At 43.4% G+C, this 17,801-nt stretch overlaps 1 protein-coding gene and 1 long non-coding RNA gene across 3 annotated transcripts; both read right to left on the bottom strand.

The window, feature by feature from the left end:
* Positions 1 to 5,607, bottom strand: LOC118945812 (uncharacterized). Of its 2 annotated transcripts, XR_016495309.1 has the most exons (3): positions 5,328 to 5,607; positions 456 to 4,922; positions 1 to 41 (listed from the first exon to the last, which is right to left on the bottom strand). XR_016495309.1 is itself a non-coding variant. In XM_090232226.1 (2 exons), the coding sequence occupies exon 2, from the start codon at positions 3,241 to 3,243 to the stop codon at positions 1,264 to 1,266; it is 1,980 nt and encodes a 659-aa protein (XP_090088352.1). In that variant the 5' UTR covers positions 3,244 to 4,922; positions 5,328 to 5,607; the 3' UTR covers positions 1 to 1,263. The 2 variants fall into 2 exon arrangements, 1 of the variants encoding a protein (XP_090088352.1); XM_090232226.1 differs by having other exon boundaries at positions 1 to 4,922.
* A 4,806-nt stretch (positions 5,608 to 10,413) lies between these two features.
* Positions 10,414 to 17,372, bottom strand: LOC110521935 (uncharacterized). Its single transcript, XR_002473238.3, has 3 exons — positions 17,164 to 17,372; positions 10,998 to 11,105; positions 10,414 to 10,713 (listed from the first exon to the last, which is right to left on the bottom strand). It is a non-coding gene; the product is annotated as an uncharacterized LOC110521935 (long non-coding RNA).
* Between the last annotated feature and the right edge of the window lie 429 nt (positions 17,373 to 17,801).

Below are 17,801 nucleotides of genomic sequence, written 5' to 3'. Positions count from 1 at the left end.
TTTTCTTGAATGAATATATTGAAAACGTTTATGTTGTGAAACTGCAAAATACAGAAAACAATATACTTTAGTATTCAATTCACACCGACAGTAGCTGTACATTATACATTTGAAGTTGCATAAATACAAAGCACGCGCTAAGGTACCATGCATCTGGCATGATGCCAAACCATATAGCTAATTGTTACTCATATGGTAATTGGCTCCTTTCATTACTCTAATAATGTACAACCATTTATGTAGAATAACAAAGAATATTACACTAGGAACAGTAACAAACTACAGTATTGTATATTTTACAATTCGTTTGCATGACGCACGAGCAAAGTAATACAGCTAACGACATACATGAAAGACATTGCAATATGTAAGGAAATGCAACCAACATTGATATGTAAGCAACTCTATCAATAACAAGATTATAATGATTAGCTAAATGCTTGAATTGAACTTACAAACAAATATTTTCCAAGGCTGAAGCGTGACAAGAAATAACTACATTGAAAGACCTGCACCGTAGCGTTGTTTGTAGCTGCTTCTATGCCTGCAGAACAAATTCTCTACTTCCTGTTTGCGTAGTCTTTCTAAGTACCAGAAACCTCCACTAGGGGGCAAATAACACAATTGAACACAATGAAAATCCAATTGAACCATTGTAATAAAATAATCTGTTACCTTCTAACAGGATGGCAGCACACTCCCCGCCTGGTATAATGAAATTGTGCCACTATGAAATAAAACATATCAAGAAACAAATAATGTCCTTTCTATTTTTATCTTTTGTCTCTAGGATGCTTCAGAAAGAAGAACAACAATCTGTGAGATTGGTCTCAGAAACACTTTAGCAGCTCCTTGCTTGACTGTTTTTAGTTCGACTTTCCTAACCTTTTTGTCAGTACTGGGAAATGTTTTTACCACAAGCCCAACTGGCCAGTCATTTCTGTGTGCCTGACTGTCTTTCAATAAGACAACATCTCCCACTTTTACATTTGGCTTTTCTGCTGTCCATTTTCTGCGTCTCTGCAGCGTTGTCAGGTACTCCTGTCTCCACCTTTTCCAAAAGGTGTCAGCGAGACACTGGACTTGCTTCCACTTTTTCCATGTCTCTTCTTTTTCTGTGGGAAGAGGGGCATCCCACTCACTCTGATCAGAAGAGAGTTCTCTGATTAAGGCTTTACCTTGCATTGTTATTGGAGCCACGAACCCAAGGGGGTCATAAAGACTATTCACTGTGGACAGGATGCCTCTCCGCGTAAAAGGCTTCTAATTGTGGGACACCTGGAATGAGAAGCTGTCTGTTTCCAGGTTCCAGGAAAGTCCCAGACTCCGTTGAAAGGGGAGAGGATCCACTCCTAGGTCCAGATCTTTTAAGTCTTTCACACGGTCCTCCATAGGGAAAGCTTCCATAACTGTTTTGCTATTGGATGCAATCTTGTGTAGTTTCATGTTGGACTCCGCCAACATTGCTTGTGTTTTTCTTAGAATGTTGATAGCTTCTTCTGTAGTAGCTACTGATGTCAGACCATCATCAACGTAGAAGTTCCTCACTACATATTGCTTGGGTTCTGACCCGTGTTCCTTCTCACCCTGTAGCGCTGCTCGTCTCATGCAGTAGATGGCTACGGCTGGTGAAGGGCTGTTCCCAAATACATGCACTTTCATACCGTACTCGGTTATGTTTCTATCTGGGTTGTTGTCTTCATACCAGAGAAACCTTAAGTAATCTCTGTGATCCTCACGTACACCAAAACAGTAAAACATTTGTTGCACATCTGCTGTTAGTGCAATGCAATCCTTGCGGAAACGCATTAGGACACCCAAGAGTGTGTTGTTTAAGTCTGGACCACTGAGCAGAACATCGTTAAGTGACACGCCTTGACACTTAGCACTGGAGTCAAATACTACTCTTATTTGTTCAGGCTTTTGTGGATGGTAAACACTAAATATGGGCAGATACCAACGTTCTTTGTCTCCCTCTAGTGTCTGTGAAGGTTCGGCTTGGTCGTTATCCAGCATCTTTTGCATGAAGTCAATAAAATTACGCTTCATGTCAGGCTTTTTGTCTAAAGTCCTGCGAAGTGATGTGAGACGGTTCATGGCCTGATCCCTGTTATTAGGGAGGCGACGTATAGTGGGGCGAAAGGGTAGTGGAGCCACCCAGTTGTTTCCATCATCCTGGAAAACCTGTTTGTCCATAATGTCCAAGAAGGCTTTGTCCTCCACTGATGGTGCTGGTTTATCATCGTCTTGTGTTTTGTCGAACACGGAACATCCCAGGCTGTCTGTGTTCACAGTTGTGATTGGATCTCTCGAGTGCACTGTAGAGGGAGAGATGTGTTTCTGAGCTACGCTGTTGTAGTTCTCTTTTACCTGGATGATGTCAGGGCAAGGGCTCAGATAGGATGTGCGACCATTTTGAAGTATGTTTGTCCTGAACACGTTAACATTGGCTGGTCGGTGAGCCGTTCCCAGACAGACCTCACCCACGATGACCCACCCGAGGTCGAGTCGCTGTGCATAAGGAGTGTCGTGGGGCCCATTGATTTGCTCTCGTACCTTGTGTACCCTTAAGATGTCTCGTCCTAAGAGCAGGAGGATGGGCGCGTCTGGGTCCACTGCTGGAATTTTGTCCATAACTGGTTGCAGATGGGGATGATGATACGCAATGTCGGGGGAGGGAATCTCCATCCTATCGTCTGGCATCATATCACACTCTATCAGAGTAGGGAGAGTGAGCTGCATGTGTCCATCTATAGACTCCACCATGAAGTTGACGGCTCTCCTGCCTGAAGTCTCTGTTACCCCAGAACACGTCTTCATGGTGTATGGAGCAGAGTTGTCATTGATGTTGAAGAGACTGAACAACTCTGTCTTGGCCAGAGATGTGTTACTCTGTTCATCAAGCACTACATACATTTTGACAGCTTTCTCTCTTTTCCCAGCCGGATAAGCTTTGACTAGGCATATTTTTGAACATGATCTTGGATTGACTGCCTCACCACAGATCTCTGTACACTTTGAGGTGACAGATAGAAGAGCATTGTCACCTTGCTCCCCGCCATGCTCCGTCTCTGCTGTAGCGGTGTCTGTATTTGAAGGGGCCTGGATGCAGAGCAGCAAGATGCCTGTCGCTGTCGCACTCAGAGCACTTGATTGAAACCTTACAGTCTTTAGCTCTGTGTTGAGTTGACCCACAACATCGGAAACAAATGCCATTGTCTTTGAGATATGATTTGCGATCATCTAGAGTTTTGTATCTAAACCCACAACACTTTTTAAGAGGATGAGGCTTGTTATGTATTGGACAGTGATGGTCAGGGTTTTCAACCTTTGTCTTACTGGGTTTGGTTTGGTGGTCTGAGGCCTCAGATGACACATCTGTCTTGTATACAGTCACAGGTGTCTTGCTGTTGTACCTGGCAGGTTTCTCACTTTTCATGGACACCTGGTTAGTTGAGGTGTAGAGGGTGAAGCTGGGGTCATTTCTAATTTTCGCCTGGTTCCTGATGAATCTCGAGAAGAACGAGAATGGTGGGAATGCTACCCGATAGTCCTCCTTATATTTGGATCCCTGTGCTATCCATTTTTCTTGTAAACTGAATTGAAGTTTCTCTACAATAGGGTTTACCCCCCGAGATGTGTCCAGATAAGCGAGGCCTGGAAGGTACCCTTCTACTTTAGCACACTCCAGTTCGAGAAGAATGTCACCTAGTTCCCTTAGTTTGTGATTGTCTTTGTTAGTCAGTTTTGGAAAATCATACATTTTCTTCAACAGTGCATTCTCGATCACTTCGGGTGTACCATAGCACTCTTCTAGTCGTTGCCAGACCATGTTAAGTCCTGCTGTTGCGTTGAAAATATGGACAGATCTAATTCTGTTTGCTTGCACAGACGACTCTGCCCCTAGCCACTTGGTAATTAGATCTAACTCTTCCCCGGCTGATAAATTCAAGTCTCTGGTCACATTGAGAAAGGATGCTTTCCATGCCCAATAATTTTCAGGACGATCATCAAACTTCAGGAGTCCGGAACTCACCATCTCATGGTGTAGGAGGTACTTGATGAGGTCTGGTGCCACTTGTGACTCGGGGAAGTTTTGTGTGTGTGACTGGAAGTGGGCTTGTTTTCCATTTCCACCATGCTGCTGTTCCTTTCTTTTGAACGGAGAGTCTCTGCTCATGTTCTGTTGTTTGCTACTTTCTGGATTATGGCATGTAGCTGGGTCAACACTAAGCTCTTGTTTCTCCACTTCAAATGGAGGTTCAGCAAAGTAGGGCCTAGCATGTTGTTGCACATACTCACATGTGCGTTGGACTGGACTTAAGGGCTGTGTCCCTGTGTCTAGTTCTTTGCGAAGCTCTCTGCGTTCTGCTTCTACAGCTTATTCAAAGGCTGCAGCTTCAGCCAACGCAGCAGCAGCTGCTCTCTCAACTTGGAGAACATATAAAGTTGCCTCGAGGTCAGCTTTTTGCTTCATCACAGCAGCTTCCTTCTCAGCATAGGGGACTTGTGCACGCACTGCGTCTGCCTTGGCGCGTGCTTTGACGGCTGCAGAACTCGCCGTTGAGGATCTGCTTGACTGTTTTGATGACCTTGATCTTGTAGAATGAGACTTGGTCCCAATGTGCTGAAGAGGCTCTTCCATCTCTCTCTGTTGAACACCTGACTCTGGTTGTTGTATCGTAGACTGCTGGTCTTCCCTAGGATAAGAGGCTTTGTTGGCTGATGAAAGTAGAAACATAACCACCGTGTGCAGTTATTCTTGTGCTTGAGCCCGCTGTGATGATGTTTTTTCAATATTCTGCGCTTGAGTTGCGTTTCCATGCAAAACTAGACAGATAGCTAACAACTAAGTCTTCAATAAAACTCCCAAGGCGTGACTTTTCTTGAATGAATATATTGAAAACGTTTATGTTGTGAAACTGCAAAATACAGAAAACAATATACTTTAGTATTCAATTCACACCGACAGTAGCTGTACATTATACATTTGAAGTTGCATAAATACAAAGCACGCGCTAAGGTACCATGCATCTGGCATGATGCCAAACCATATAGCTAATTGTTACTCATATGGTAATTGGCTCCTTTCATTACTCTAATAATGTACAACCATTTATGTAGAATAACAAAGAATATTACACTAGGAACAGTAACAAACTACAGTATTGTATATTTTACAATTCGTTTGCATGACGCACGAGCAAAGTAATACAGCTAACGACATACATGAAAGGCATTGAGGAAATGCAACCAACATTGATATGTAAGCAACTCTATCAATAACAAGATTATAATGATTAGCTAAATGCTTGAATTGAACTTACAAACAAATATTTTCCAAGGCTGAAGCGTGACAAGAAATAACTACATTGAAAGACCTGCACCGTAGCGTTGTTTGTAGCTGCTTCTATGCCTGCAGAACAAATTCTCTACTTCCTGTTTGCGTAGTCTTTCTAAGTACCAGAAACCTCCACTAGGGGGCAAATAACACAATTGAACACAATGAAAATCCAATTGAACCATTGTAATGAAATAATCTGTTACCTTCTAACAGGATGGCAGCACAATGACCATGATGCAAGGTACATCAGTCCATTAAAATAAAATAAACAATTATTTCAATTTATGCTCAGCTCTGCCTCGCAAGTGCTAGCTTCACCAAATGATATATTTTATTATTAAAGCTTGTGTTTGAAATATAATATGGTCTTTTTTATTTATTTATTTTATTTCACCTTTATTTAACCAGGTAGGCAAGTTGAGATCAAGTTCTCATTTACAATTGCGACCTGGCCAAGATAAAGCAAAGCAGTTCGACACATACAACGACACAGAGTTACACATGGAGTAAAACAAACATACAGTCAATAATAGAGTATAAACAAGTCTAAATACGATGTGAGCAAATGAGGTGAGATAAGGGAGGTAAAGGCAAAAAAGGCCATGGTGGCAAAGTAAATACAATATAGCAAGTAAAACACTGGAATGGTAGATTTGCAATGGAAGAATGTGCAAAGTGCAAAGTAGAAATAAAAATAATGGGGTGCAAAGGAGCAAAATAAATAAATAAATTAAATACAGTAGGGAAAGAGGTAGTTGTTTGGGCTAAATTATAGGTGGGCTATGTACAGGTGCAGTAATCTGTGAGCTGCTCTGACAGTTGGTGCTTAAAGCTAGTGAGGGAGATAAGTGTTTCCAGTTTCAGAGATTTTTGTAGTTCGTTCCAGTCATTGGCAGCAGAGAACTGGAAGGAGAGGCGGCCAAAGAAATAATTGGTTTTGGGGGGTGACTAGAGAGATATACCTGCTGGAGCGTGTGCTACAGGTGGGAGATGCTATGGTGACCAGCGAGCTGAGATAAGGGGGGACTTTACCTAACAGGGTCTTGTAGATGACATGGAGCCAATGGGTTTGGCGACGAGTATGAAGCGAGGGCCAGCCAACGAGAGCGTACAGGTCGCAATGGTGGGTAGTATATGGGGCTTTGGTGACAAAACGGATTGCACTGTGATAGACTGCATCCAATTTGTTGAGTAGGGTATTGGAGGCTATTTTGTAAATGACATCGCCAAAGTCGAGGATTGGTAGGATGGTCAGTTTTACAAGGGTATGTTTGGCAGCATGAGTGAAGGAAGCTTTGTTGCGAAATAGAGAAGAACAATATCGCTGGCGTATATAGCCAGTATGCTATGTTAATGTATTAGGTCTACTGCACAAACCTCATTCCTATAGAACTCTTTTTATTAGGTTAATGTTTAAAAAAATTTAAGACATGTTTTAAAAAAAATCTGAGTGCTAGAGCTCGGTTTGCTTTTTGACTGCGAAAGTAATCTTGACTCAGAAAAGGTTGGTGACCACTGGGGCAAATGATTAAAGTCTTCTTATCCCGTGTGTTTCCACAGACAGTAAAGTCAATCCTGTTAGTGTCTTTACTACTAATCCTTCTCAACAACAGTTAGAGTTCAGACTCTTCACCAGTCAGGTCAAACTGGTACTAAGTACTATGGTGTAGGGTACTACTATGTTGTACTACTATGTACCCTAATACCCCATGTGCCCTAATGGGGTTTAATTGGGGGTTAAAATTGTATGTATCCCCGCCCCTCCACATTCAGTATACTACACCCTCGCCTTCTCACCACTCCCTTTCCATATGCCTCCCAGTAACGTGTACTAGTCTGGTGTACTACTATTTACCCTAATACCATGATCTATCCTTTTTAAAGTTCCGGGCAGTTTAAAACGGTATGTACCCCCATCCAACCCTCCACAAAGACTACCCCACCCCTTCTCAACACCCCCGTCCCACACCTCGTCCTTATCCCCCTGACACATAACTCTGGGATGAACCAAAATATCTCCCCCCTCAGCAAAATTCCAGTCAGGCATAGGAGTCCCAATGAAGATTTAGGGGTCCAACCAGGGGTACAGTGAAGTTAGAGTAAATATGTCTGGATTGAGCACTGTCCTGTGGGGTATACGAAGCAAGCTAGATCTACTTAGGGTTTTCTAAAGCTAACCAGCTTCAGTTAGCTTCACATTTCAGTTCAGGCTTCATCTGTACTACGACGGTGTATATTGCGCGCCGAATGCCGAACTCTTCGTTGATACAATGCTAAAACATCAATCCAATTAAAATGAAAGAAAAGTTATCTACCAAATTCAGCTAGCTATGGTGAGAAATATGCTTTTATTAGTGCCATCTTCATTTTATTACTTGTCCTTAATGCTGACTTTGGTGTGCTTATCAATGCACTATCACCTTTTTTTTCCCATTCCTATCGTTAAAATAATTGTATTAAGTCGTACAAAAGTCAGCGTTACAGTGCGTGAAGTTTAAAATGCATTCTGTCATTACTAAATTTGCAAAGTGATATATTGTAACACTACTCTTTTTTAACACAAAACATTTGATTAATAAAATATTGAATCAGTCTTCCTCAAATTAAGGGGATGATGATGCAATCTTTGCAAGAGGGAGGGAATCTGATTTCAATGGACCTCAACTCGTGGTTCAGACATTTCATTCAGGGTAAGTGGAGTTAGCCTGCCCTGGAGCTGGTTAGTTCTGAAGGATTTGTTGCCATAGAAATTTACCTGGCTAAAAGGTGAGCCACTTTTGTATGACCGGTTATCCCAATTGACCAATGTTGCCTCGCTAACTCCTCAAACCTGCTTTGTAGGATACCCCTCTGGTGAGTGGTTTGTGTGTCAGGAGGAGGTTGGGGAGGGGGGATAAAGGTATGTTCTTTCACATTGAACATTCCTGGGAACACAGTGAGAGCAGGCCACAGTTGTTACGCATACACACGTATACACATACCCTCTATCTCCCACATGTATGTACAGTACCACCTATATTGCCATATCTCCTCTCGCCATTTGCTCTCTCATACACAGTTCACACACGCACACTGACCATAATGCATAGCTAATGTATCTCCTATCTCACACACTCAGTTCACAGAGCATTTAACTCACATTTACAAATATCAAATCAACTACAAGAGGTAGGCTAACGCTTCCAACACAACGACAGCGTCCTTGCGCACAATAATACTAATCTCATCTGGATATATGTATGCAACAAAAGTTCAACATTCACATTCTGCTACCATTTTTGTCAAGCCGTCTACCCATACAGTTTGAAGCATATGTTCAATAAATCCAACGTATGCACCACACCAAACGCACTGCAACTGCCTCTGCAACGCAATGGTGTAAGGCAAACACAACGTTTCATTGGAAATTAATGTAATTCTGGTGTACCAAAATGCAATGACGCTGTCGGTGTGTTTGTTATGTTTACGCTACTGCTACTCTGTTTATCATATATGCATAGTCACTTTAACCATACCTACATGTACATACTACCTCAATCAGCCCGACTAACCGGTGCCTGTATATAGCCTCACCTTGCTAGTGTTATTTTTCACTGTCTTTTTTACTGTTGTTTTTATTTCTTTAGTTATCTATTGTTCACCTAATACCTTTTTTTTACTGAAAAATTCCACTGTTGGTTAGAGCCTGTAAGTAAGCTGTAAGGTCTACAACCTGTTGTATTCAGCATATGTGATAAATAAACTTTGATTTACTATGTCCCACTGCCCAGCCCCCTTCACACATATAACCTCCTTACATGCACACATTGTCCTTGCATGAAGTCCCATCTCTCTCTCTCAGGTCAGCTATCTGATTCCGGAGCCCCAGGAGGTAGATTGAAACTTTCATGTACTCACGCATCCTGATTGGCCTTGGAGTCTACTCACACCATAGAAAGTTGGTGTGTCATACCTCCCTGAATCCCACTTAGTTCTACACCCTTTTCCAGAAGTGTACTTGCACTTTTCCCATCATGTTTTTAAAAGCATATGATTGGTGTAAGCATTAAGCTGGAGTCAGTTTACACCATTGTTCAATCCATATGAGAAAGAGCAAGTGTACAGTTTGGTAGAAGGGTGGAAAATGGGGATGCAGGCTGTGTCCAGTGCCTCGTTCAGAGTGCGTTCATGGAATCAGTCAGAATTAAGAGTGTATCAGTTGCATTTGACAGAGTAAGGGTTAACTGCATTAGTCAAATTAATCTCCTGGTCCTTTAAACCCATTACAAAGAGACAGAATAGTCCCAGGTTCAAACGCTTTTGGAATAATGAGTTGAATCTTAAAGTAAAAGTGCAGAGACGACATCTTAAAATGACACATTCACCAGCTTTTGATGGTATGAGCCTGTATTCATAAAGCACTTCAGAGTAGGAGTTGTGATGTAGCATCATGTCCCCCCAATCTCATTCATTAGGCTAAACTGATCCTAGATCAGCACTCCTGAGAAGCTTTATAAATAGGGGCACTGGTCTGCAACAGGTCATTAAAGTATCAAACAGATGTAAAAACCCAAAGCCATAACCCAATTCAGTACATGAAACTGTAGAGACGGGCTAGCTGACAATGTCAAGAAAATTATGAGCGCGCTTCAATGGGGCAGAAGTCTGTGGATTGTGACTCTGGATGGTCAGATAGCCAATAACTATGACAAGATGCTTCCATGTGGAGAATCGCCAGTTGCTCATTTCAGCTAGTTCTTGATACCATGGTCTTGTTTTGAGGAGTTTTAACTGATGTCACATCTATGATAATATGCCAAAAATTAGCTTGCTAGCTAACCAACAACTGTAACAATGTATTTGAGACAAGTGCACATTTATTTATGTTTTCAATAAACATTGGAGACTAAACAAATTTTACATGTTGCCAACAATCTATGCCAACCCAGTCTGTTTTGCCCCATAGTTTCACACGTGTCGGTTTTGTTGCTAAACAACCAACCTGTCTATTGAGGTTACAAAACTGTTTAAAGAGCCAAAAAGGACATTTCACATCACATTCAAAAAGAGAAGCAAAGCAAGAGGCAAAATGTTATACCAATTTCTTTTATACTTTATTATTCCATTTAAATGTATACATCTCAAGTGGACAATTTACATAAAACCCATAGGCTCTCCGGAATTGTCTACCATTGGATGTACTCAGCCATGGTGGGAGCAGCTCAGGGGTATAAATCGGAAGACACCATTTAAGCTTCAAGGGGGGTTGGGGAGGGAAGTAAGAGGTGGATGGTTTCTGCCAGGCGCCGAACACAGCCAGTATCATTCAGCCCAGTGCTTGTTGTGCAGAAGGGAATGCTGGGAAACGTGGAGGATCCTGTGCAGTGGACCTGGAGAGAGTGAACAAGAGAAAGTGTGCAGAATTAGTTTCAGTCATATTGGCTTAACATCTGCCTCCATGGCTAGAGTGGATAGACTGGCTGGCACACCATTGGGTTGTTTACACCATAAGCCAGATTCTTCAGGCTATTCAATTCACATTCCATGAGTGAGCCCCAATAGTCAGCTAAGCATTTCCTTTGGCATTAGAGAGAGTCCATTACTGGACAAAGAAAGGTTGGCTTTAGTAGTTAGGAGCCTTATCAGGACACATCGCCCCTGCGTGTGAACTTACGTTTCCTGTGAGTCTAGCTCCTGCTCTCCTCACGACTCCTCCGCTACACTCTTCAGACAGGCTGCAAATGCCTCCATCAGATCCTTACAGTCACCCCCCTCCTTCACACTGTAGAGAGAACACAACCGCATGGTTAGGACCTCTGAGGGAGGGACCTTGGATTCTCTCCTCCAACAGTTTGACAGCTATGGAGCCAATAGCGATCTTTGAAGCATTTAGATAGGTTGGCCATCGAGCTCAGCACCAAATGATCAACCTGGAAGTGTCCAAGCCTACCCTATCCTAGTATGAGCTTTTCTAAACAATGTTGGCATTCTTCAGATTGAACCAAGTCAGACTGGTCCTACAGACAGACACTGCCCTCACTAAAAGGAGTGAACTGGTTACATAGGTAGAGATTGTTGGCATAATGGTCACTAGAGAGGACAGGGAAGGGTGTTGAGGGAGATTATTTCAGGAACTCTGCACCAAACAGCAGGCAGACACTGACACAACGCATTAGAGTGATACGGCGAAAGGGAGCGAGGGAAGAGAGGAAGGTGGGGAGAGAGGGATGGGGATAAACCCATCTGTGATGGAAGGTGGGCATCAGGGAGAGCGAGTGATTGCGTGACAATGCAAAACAGATGACGAAAAGGCTGGGTAGGAGGGTGTTGGTCAGAGACGGCAGGAGGGGATGGATTGACTGACATGACTGTCTGCAACCCCACACTACCTCACCATTCTCCCATTGGTTCCATGCCCCGTCCTCCCCCCATCCCCCTGTCGCTGGGCTGATCTCTATGATGTAACTCACAGCTGGTCTCTGCAGATTAAAAAGGTTTATGCAGCCGATTGCTACGGGTTTGAAGAAGGGTCGTTTGTGTAGTGTGTGTCGAGTGAGTCACTGAACGCATAAGAGTGTACGGGTGTGTGGTAAAAAGAGGCATGGGAAGGGTGATGGTGCAGTGACGTGGAGGCAGCAGAGATGACCCAACAGCAGCACAGAGGACCTGGCCCTGAGGCTGTGTGGCCAGATAATCCATCCACCATAAACATCCCTTGCACTGAGAGAAAGTGCTTACCACTGAGAGAAATATGACTGGACCAAACCTACAATGAGAAGCAGGGGAGATAAACCCAAAACAGGCAGCCATTTTAATAATCAAATGACATTGAACTGTAATGGAGGGAGGGAAGGGAAAGAGGGATGGATAGAAACACATTCATTCTGCCACTATAAGAGTGACACTGGGTCTGGGTTCCCTACAACTGTAGCCTGGGGCCTCGTCAACCAACCAAACCAATTAAGCTTCGTTATGTAATGCTGCCTGAACAGAACCTAACTCCCCTGTCTCTCCATCTTCAGCTCCCCACAAACAAATTGGGGAATCATTTGTGAATGAACCAAGGGGGAACTTTGGGGGTTTGAATATAATGTTTTGGGATTGAGTGATCAACATGCAAGAGTGATCTGCTGCAGAGTGTTACCTCTGGATGTCAGAGGTTGCAGGGGCAGTGAACTGGTGACATCACCATGATAGCTGTCACACAACATGAGGGGGGTGGGGGGCATCAGTCACGTTATGGCACCGCCACCATGTTGGCATGGCAATGGGCACAGACCACTTTAGGGTGCATCACAGAGCAAGTTAAAGAGGGTTGGGTGGCAAGGGCTGGGTTTGTATGGGAGGAGGATGACCGATTGGGTGGTTGGACTGATGGAAACACTGCCTTTACAATCAGGAAATTAAAATGTGAATTATTTAGGGCTATCGGCTGGCAACTAGTTGTGCACAGGTCAGTGGTTTGTTTAACCGCAATTGCTAATAACCCACCCGTAACCGCCCGACTATATGTGATAAAGTGAACATTTGTTTTTGCTCGATTTAGATATGTTTCTGCTTATAATTTCCAACATTTTGGTAGGCTATTTGTTAGTCAACTTGTCTGTATTTAGATACATGCAGCTTCTCTTCTGTCATTATACGTTGCCCTAGAAGACTAAATAAATCCTTGCTCACCAGAATGTCATAAATCAATAGACTGAATGCTTCAATCTTGTTGACATTGGTAAAGTTCTGTCATCTCTGCATCTTTTGCAAAGCAAAGACATTTAGGGACTGGGAAGAACATGCCATAACCACAGTTTGATCGGTTTTAAGGAAATATACTGAACCAAAATATAAACGCAACATGCAACAATTTCAAAGATTATACATAACTACAGTTCATATGAGTCAATTGAAATTCATTAGGCCCTAATCAATGGATTTCACATGACTGGGAATACCTAATTTAAAAAAATGGGTCTCACAACGGGCCTCAGGGTCTCATTGCGGTATATTTGTGCATTCAAATTGCCAATTGATAAAATGCAAATTGTGTTAGTTGTCTGCAGCTTATGCCTGCCCATACCATAACCCCACCGCCACCATGGGGCACTCTGTTCACAATGTTGACATTAGCAAACCGCTCGCCCACACAACGCCATACACATGGTCTGCAATTGTGGGGCCGGTTGGATGTACTTCCAAATTCACAAAAACATCATTTTTGAGGGGGATTATGGTAGACATTGGTGGACATTTCTGCAGTCAGCATACCAATTGCACGCTCCCTCAAAACTTGAGACATCTGTCGCATTGTGTTGTGTGACAAAACTGCACATTTTAGAGTGGCCTTTTATTGTTCCCAGCGCATGGTGCACCTGCACCTGATCATGCTGTTTAAATCAGCTTCTTGGGACCAACACCAACAATTTATATGTTGCGTTTGTATTTTTGTTCAGTGTAGAAAGCTGTGACAACAACCCAACATGATAGTTTGTGATAAGATTTCAGTTCGGCTTGGATGCATATTTTATGTGTTTGAAATACTGAATCAGCTTTTATGATACTAATAAATTCAGCATCTCTACAGATGGTATCTAACACATTCTCTCAAGATGCTAAAATAAATCAATCATATTTCTCCACTCCTGCACCCGAGTCAAAATTTGTACTACATTTGGTGTATCATTTTACTGCAAGAAATGCTTAATTCTGTAGGAGTTAATATTAAGGCTATGTGAGAGGTTACAGTCCAGATTTCAGTTTCCATTTAACCCATCTGAACAGTAGGCCTCAGTTCCCTTGACATGCCATAGGCCTATTTGAAGTCCCCATCTTATGACTGTCAAATTTGTATAGCGCCTCACAATCAAATAGCATCCGCTTTTACCACTTCACCAAATCTTTCCCTTCTTAGTGCCTTAAAAGGAACTCCTGCTCAATTCTGAGTATCAATCAAGTTTGAAAAACTTGGAGTATTAAATATAATATGGTCAACAGTATAATCTGAATTGAGCTTCAATAGTGAGTGCAAACTGTGTATAGAAAGTGTATAACTAGGCTGTCCTAATGGAAAATAAGGGATGCTTAGAAAAGCGCACTAAAGAGGGGGGAACCATCCAGACCAGTATACTAAAGAAAAGAGAGTAGGGACACAGAGCCAATATCATCTAGCTTGTGAACAGCTTTGAAGTTGGTTACTGGGCCTGTCTGAGTAGGAAACTAAGAGCGACCTAAAGTCACCACACTGAAGAGTTCATTGGCATTGGGACGCCTGCGAGTGAACAACTATAGAGGGAACTAAGGGCAGGCCTACAATGATAGGGATATCATTCTAGGACCAATACAAACATTGTCTGAGTCTCAAATGGCACCCTTATTCCCTATATTGTGTGCTCACTGGGCTCTGGTCAAAATAAGTGCACTAAATAGGGAATAGGGTGTAGTTGGTTTCCAGTTGGAGCCCTGTTGTAGCTAAGGGCTCTTGAATTGCAGTAACACTGCATTCCATCCAAGTAAACCACATTTTCAGTCAAGCAGAGCAAGCACACACATGTCTACATACAAGCCAGGGGCCAGGGTCTGTGTGGAAGGCTAGGGTGTTGGCTTACAAGTTACACACAGTTAGACTGCCAAAGTTACTACAGAACCAAATTTCACAGTACACAGCAGGACCCACACAGGTAGTAGACATCTGTAACATGGTTAATATTACTATTTAAAGCAGCAGTTATGTATCCAAGTCATACATTGACATGTATAATCTATACGTCTCAATTTCCTGACTAGGAGATAAGCAGGCACATACAAAGCACACACAAATACCTTGTCACAGGTTCAAATGTCAGTCAACGCAGGTTCTAGAATAATTAGGCCGTGTCCACAAGCTCAAAGTACTTTCCAGAGGAGTTGTTTGGCCCATTACCAAACTGACCCCTAGACCCTAAAGCATGTGTACTTGTGGATATCCGAGGATAAGACAGGTGTAATTAACAACATGAAATTAGTTTGCGTTTGAAGGCGTCAAGGTGGTGACTCCTTCAACTAACCCATGTATTTCTAGGTGACATGTTAGGGCAGGCCAAGCCAGCCAAGATGTCTGCAGCCAGCTGTGCATCGTGTGAGGCCGTTTAAAAATGTATACCTTTTCAGGTTCCACGGTAAGTCGAAAACATGATCATGAACTAAAGCCATGGGACAGGACATGGTATCCTGGACGTTTACACACCAACCCATGCATGACTATTTAGGATTCAAGAGTGGAGCTATAAATACATCGTCCTGGTATACATTACACAGTCAGCCCTCTGGTACAGCTAGCTACGCTGCCTTCAGCAGGTCCACTGCCATCACGTGGACCATGTTACAGGATACAGTATCATTTGGGCCCATCAATGACAAACCCCAAGGACCATGAGATTAACAGTAGAACCCTGGCCTGAGGGTTAGCGGTACAACCCTTGACTGTAGGGTTAACAAAGTGTCCTGAAAGGTTTCACCACAACAGCACAGGGCCCTTGACTAAACTTCAAAGTAGATGTTATTTACTGTGGCGTAGACCAAAGAGCTGTACATTGTACAAAACAATTGTGCTTGACCCAAGTGTTGAGAAAGCCTTCATCTAGGTTCTAATGCAACATTGACAAATTATACAAGTATAAATACTGAGGTAAAGGGCACCTGAAGCAAAGTGAACTATAAGAGGCCTACCATGAGTATCAACACTACAGTCCATTCATAAAAAGGTGGCATACAACAATTCAATGACATTCAATTCACCATGGCTCAAGACCGCTATAGGCACCTTGAAAATGTTACTAAAACAAAACTTTACAACCAGCAGCCAACCTAGCCCATCCCTAGCCTGCCCTGCAACCTGCAACCTACCACCCCCTAAACCCTGCATCCTTATCTCATCCCCCACACCCATTGGTCTGGACTTATCTGGCCTATACAGGCTGGGACACTCCAGGCCCTAGCCTAGCCTAGCCTAGCTCCAAACCCTGCAACAACACATCAAAATACAACACCAAGGGTCAAAATGCATCTAGGTTTTGGTGAAATGTCAATGAAGATTGACAGAGTTGATAACCGCTGAGGGCTAGAGTAGACGAACCGGGCTTTGACATTGCATCGAACCGGGCTTTGACATTGCACTGTCATTGAGCCCTCACACATGCCATCATGTTTCCTGTTTCTACGCATTTCTAGAGATAAAACCCACAACAATCTCACTCTGCACTAATCTTGCAGAGGGAGGACAGAGGAGGGGGGAAAGGTGCACACAGATTTGGACAATGAAGCAGTGAGTTAGCGACTTAGCGCTGGCTAACGCTCACTCAGCAAGGCCAGAACAGCTGAGCGGGGACAGGGGTGGGGTGGGGGGGGCAGCGAGTAGGAGAGGACATGATGTAGGCAAATTCCCTGCCTTCAATCAGGCGTGTGCGAGAGACTGCAGTGCTTTGACCCCAAGACCCCCCATTACACTACAATAGTAACCCCCCAAACTGGCAAGGCAGTTTAAATTTGGATTCTTCTATCATCATTCACTGCACTTCTCAACTGCTCCACCATTTTATCATGGATTCCAAACAACATCAACTCATCATGCACCGCTATAGCCTTCCTCCAAGCGATGGGGGGGAGGGTAGTTGCTTCAATTAAAACACAACTCAACACTGAAATCCACTTGGAGACACTGGGAACTTCTAAGTGAAAAGCACTAGAAGCACTGCGGATTTGCCATGTCCATCCAATGAGTTGGAAGCCATGGATGGGCATCCTGGAGACGTTGGTCCCGGTGGCAATGGCGGACAAAAACAGAGAAAACCACATCCGTCCGTACAGACACTCACCATTTGTCCAGGTCTGCCTTGATGCTTGCACATGTGGCAGGGACAGGGGCCTCAGTAAGAACGGCGGTCTCGGAGTCCGACATGTCTGTAGAGTTGCTGTGTGTGTGTCAGTGTCTCCTCTGTACGCCTATGGGTTGCGTGTGCCAGAGAGAGAGGAGTGAGAAGAGAGCAGAGGAGCGTGTTAGTGGGAGGGGCAAGTGAACACACATGAGGGGAGGGAGGAGAGAAAATGTGACAGGACAGAACACATGTGAAAATAAGGGTCAGCTCAGTGACCCAGACAAAGTTCAATGGGAAAATAAATCAAGTGGAAAGATGTTGAAGTAGAGTGGAGAAGACTAAAAATGACACTTCAAATACCATGAAAAGCCAGATGGATACCCTTAGTGTTCATATAGGCCTACAACTCATTCACCACTGAATGTCGCAACCCACACCAATAACCATCTATACAAGCAACTATGCAAAACTAACATTCTTTTTACATGCACTTTGCTACAGATGCGCTACAGATGCGCACGTTTCGGGGCCCGTGCGCACACATGAAGATGGAGCACTGAGCGCTGCAGAAGGAGAAAAAGAAGTCAATCCATCAAAGCAAAAGGATCCCCGCATGACCTATGGACGAGTGCCACCTA

Source organism: Oncorhynchus mykiss, chromosome 4, assembly GCF_057628025.1.
Source record: "Oncorhynchus mykiss isolate SJ-2025 chromosome 4, ASM5762802v1, whole genome shotgun sequence".
Classification (NCBI taxonomy): domain Eukaryota; kingdom Metazoa; phylum Chordata; class Actinopteri; order Salmoniformes; family Salmonidae; genus Oncorhynchus; species Oncorhynchus mykiss.
This window is presented reverse-complemented; position numbering and strand designations above follow the sequence as displayed.

What these genes read in the sequence shown, in the direction of transcription:
- LOC118945812 (XM_090232226.1), bottom strand. Translation starts at nt 3,243, where the DNA reads ATGATCGCAAATCATATCTCAAAGACAATGGCATTTGTTTCCGATGTT.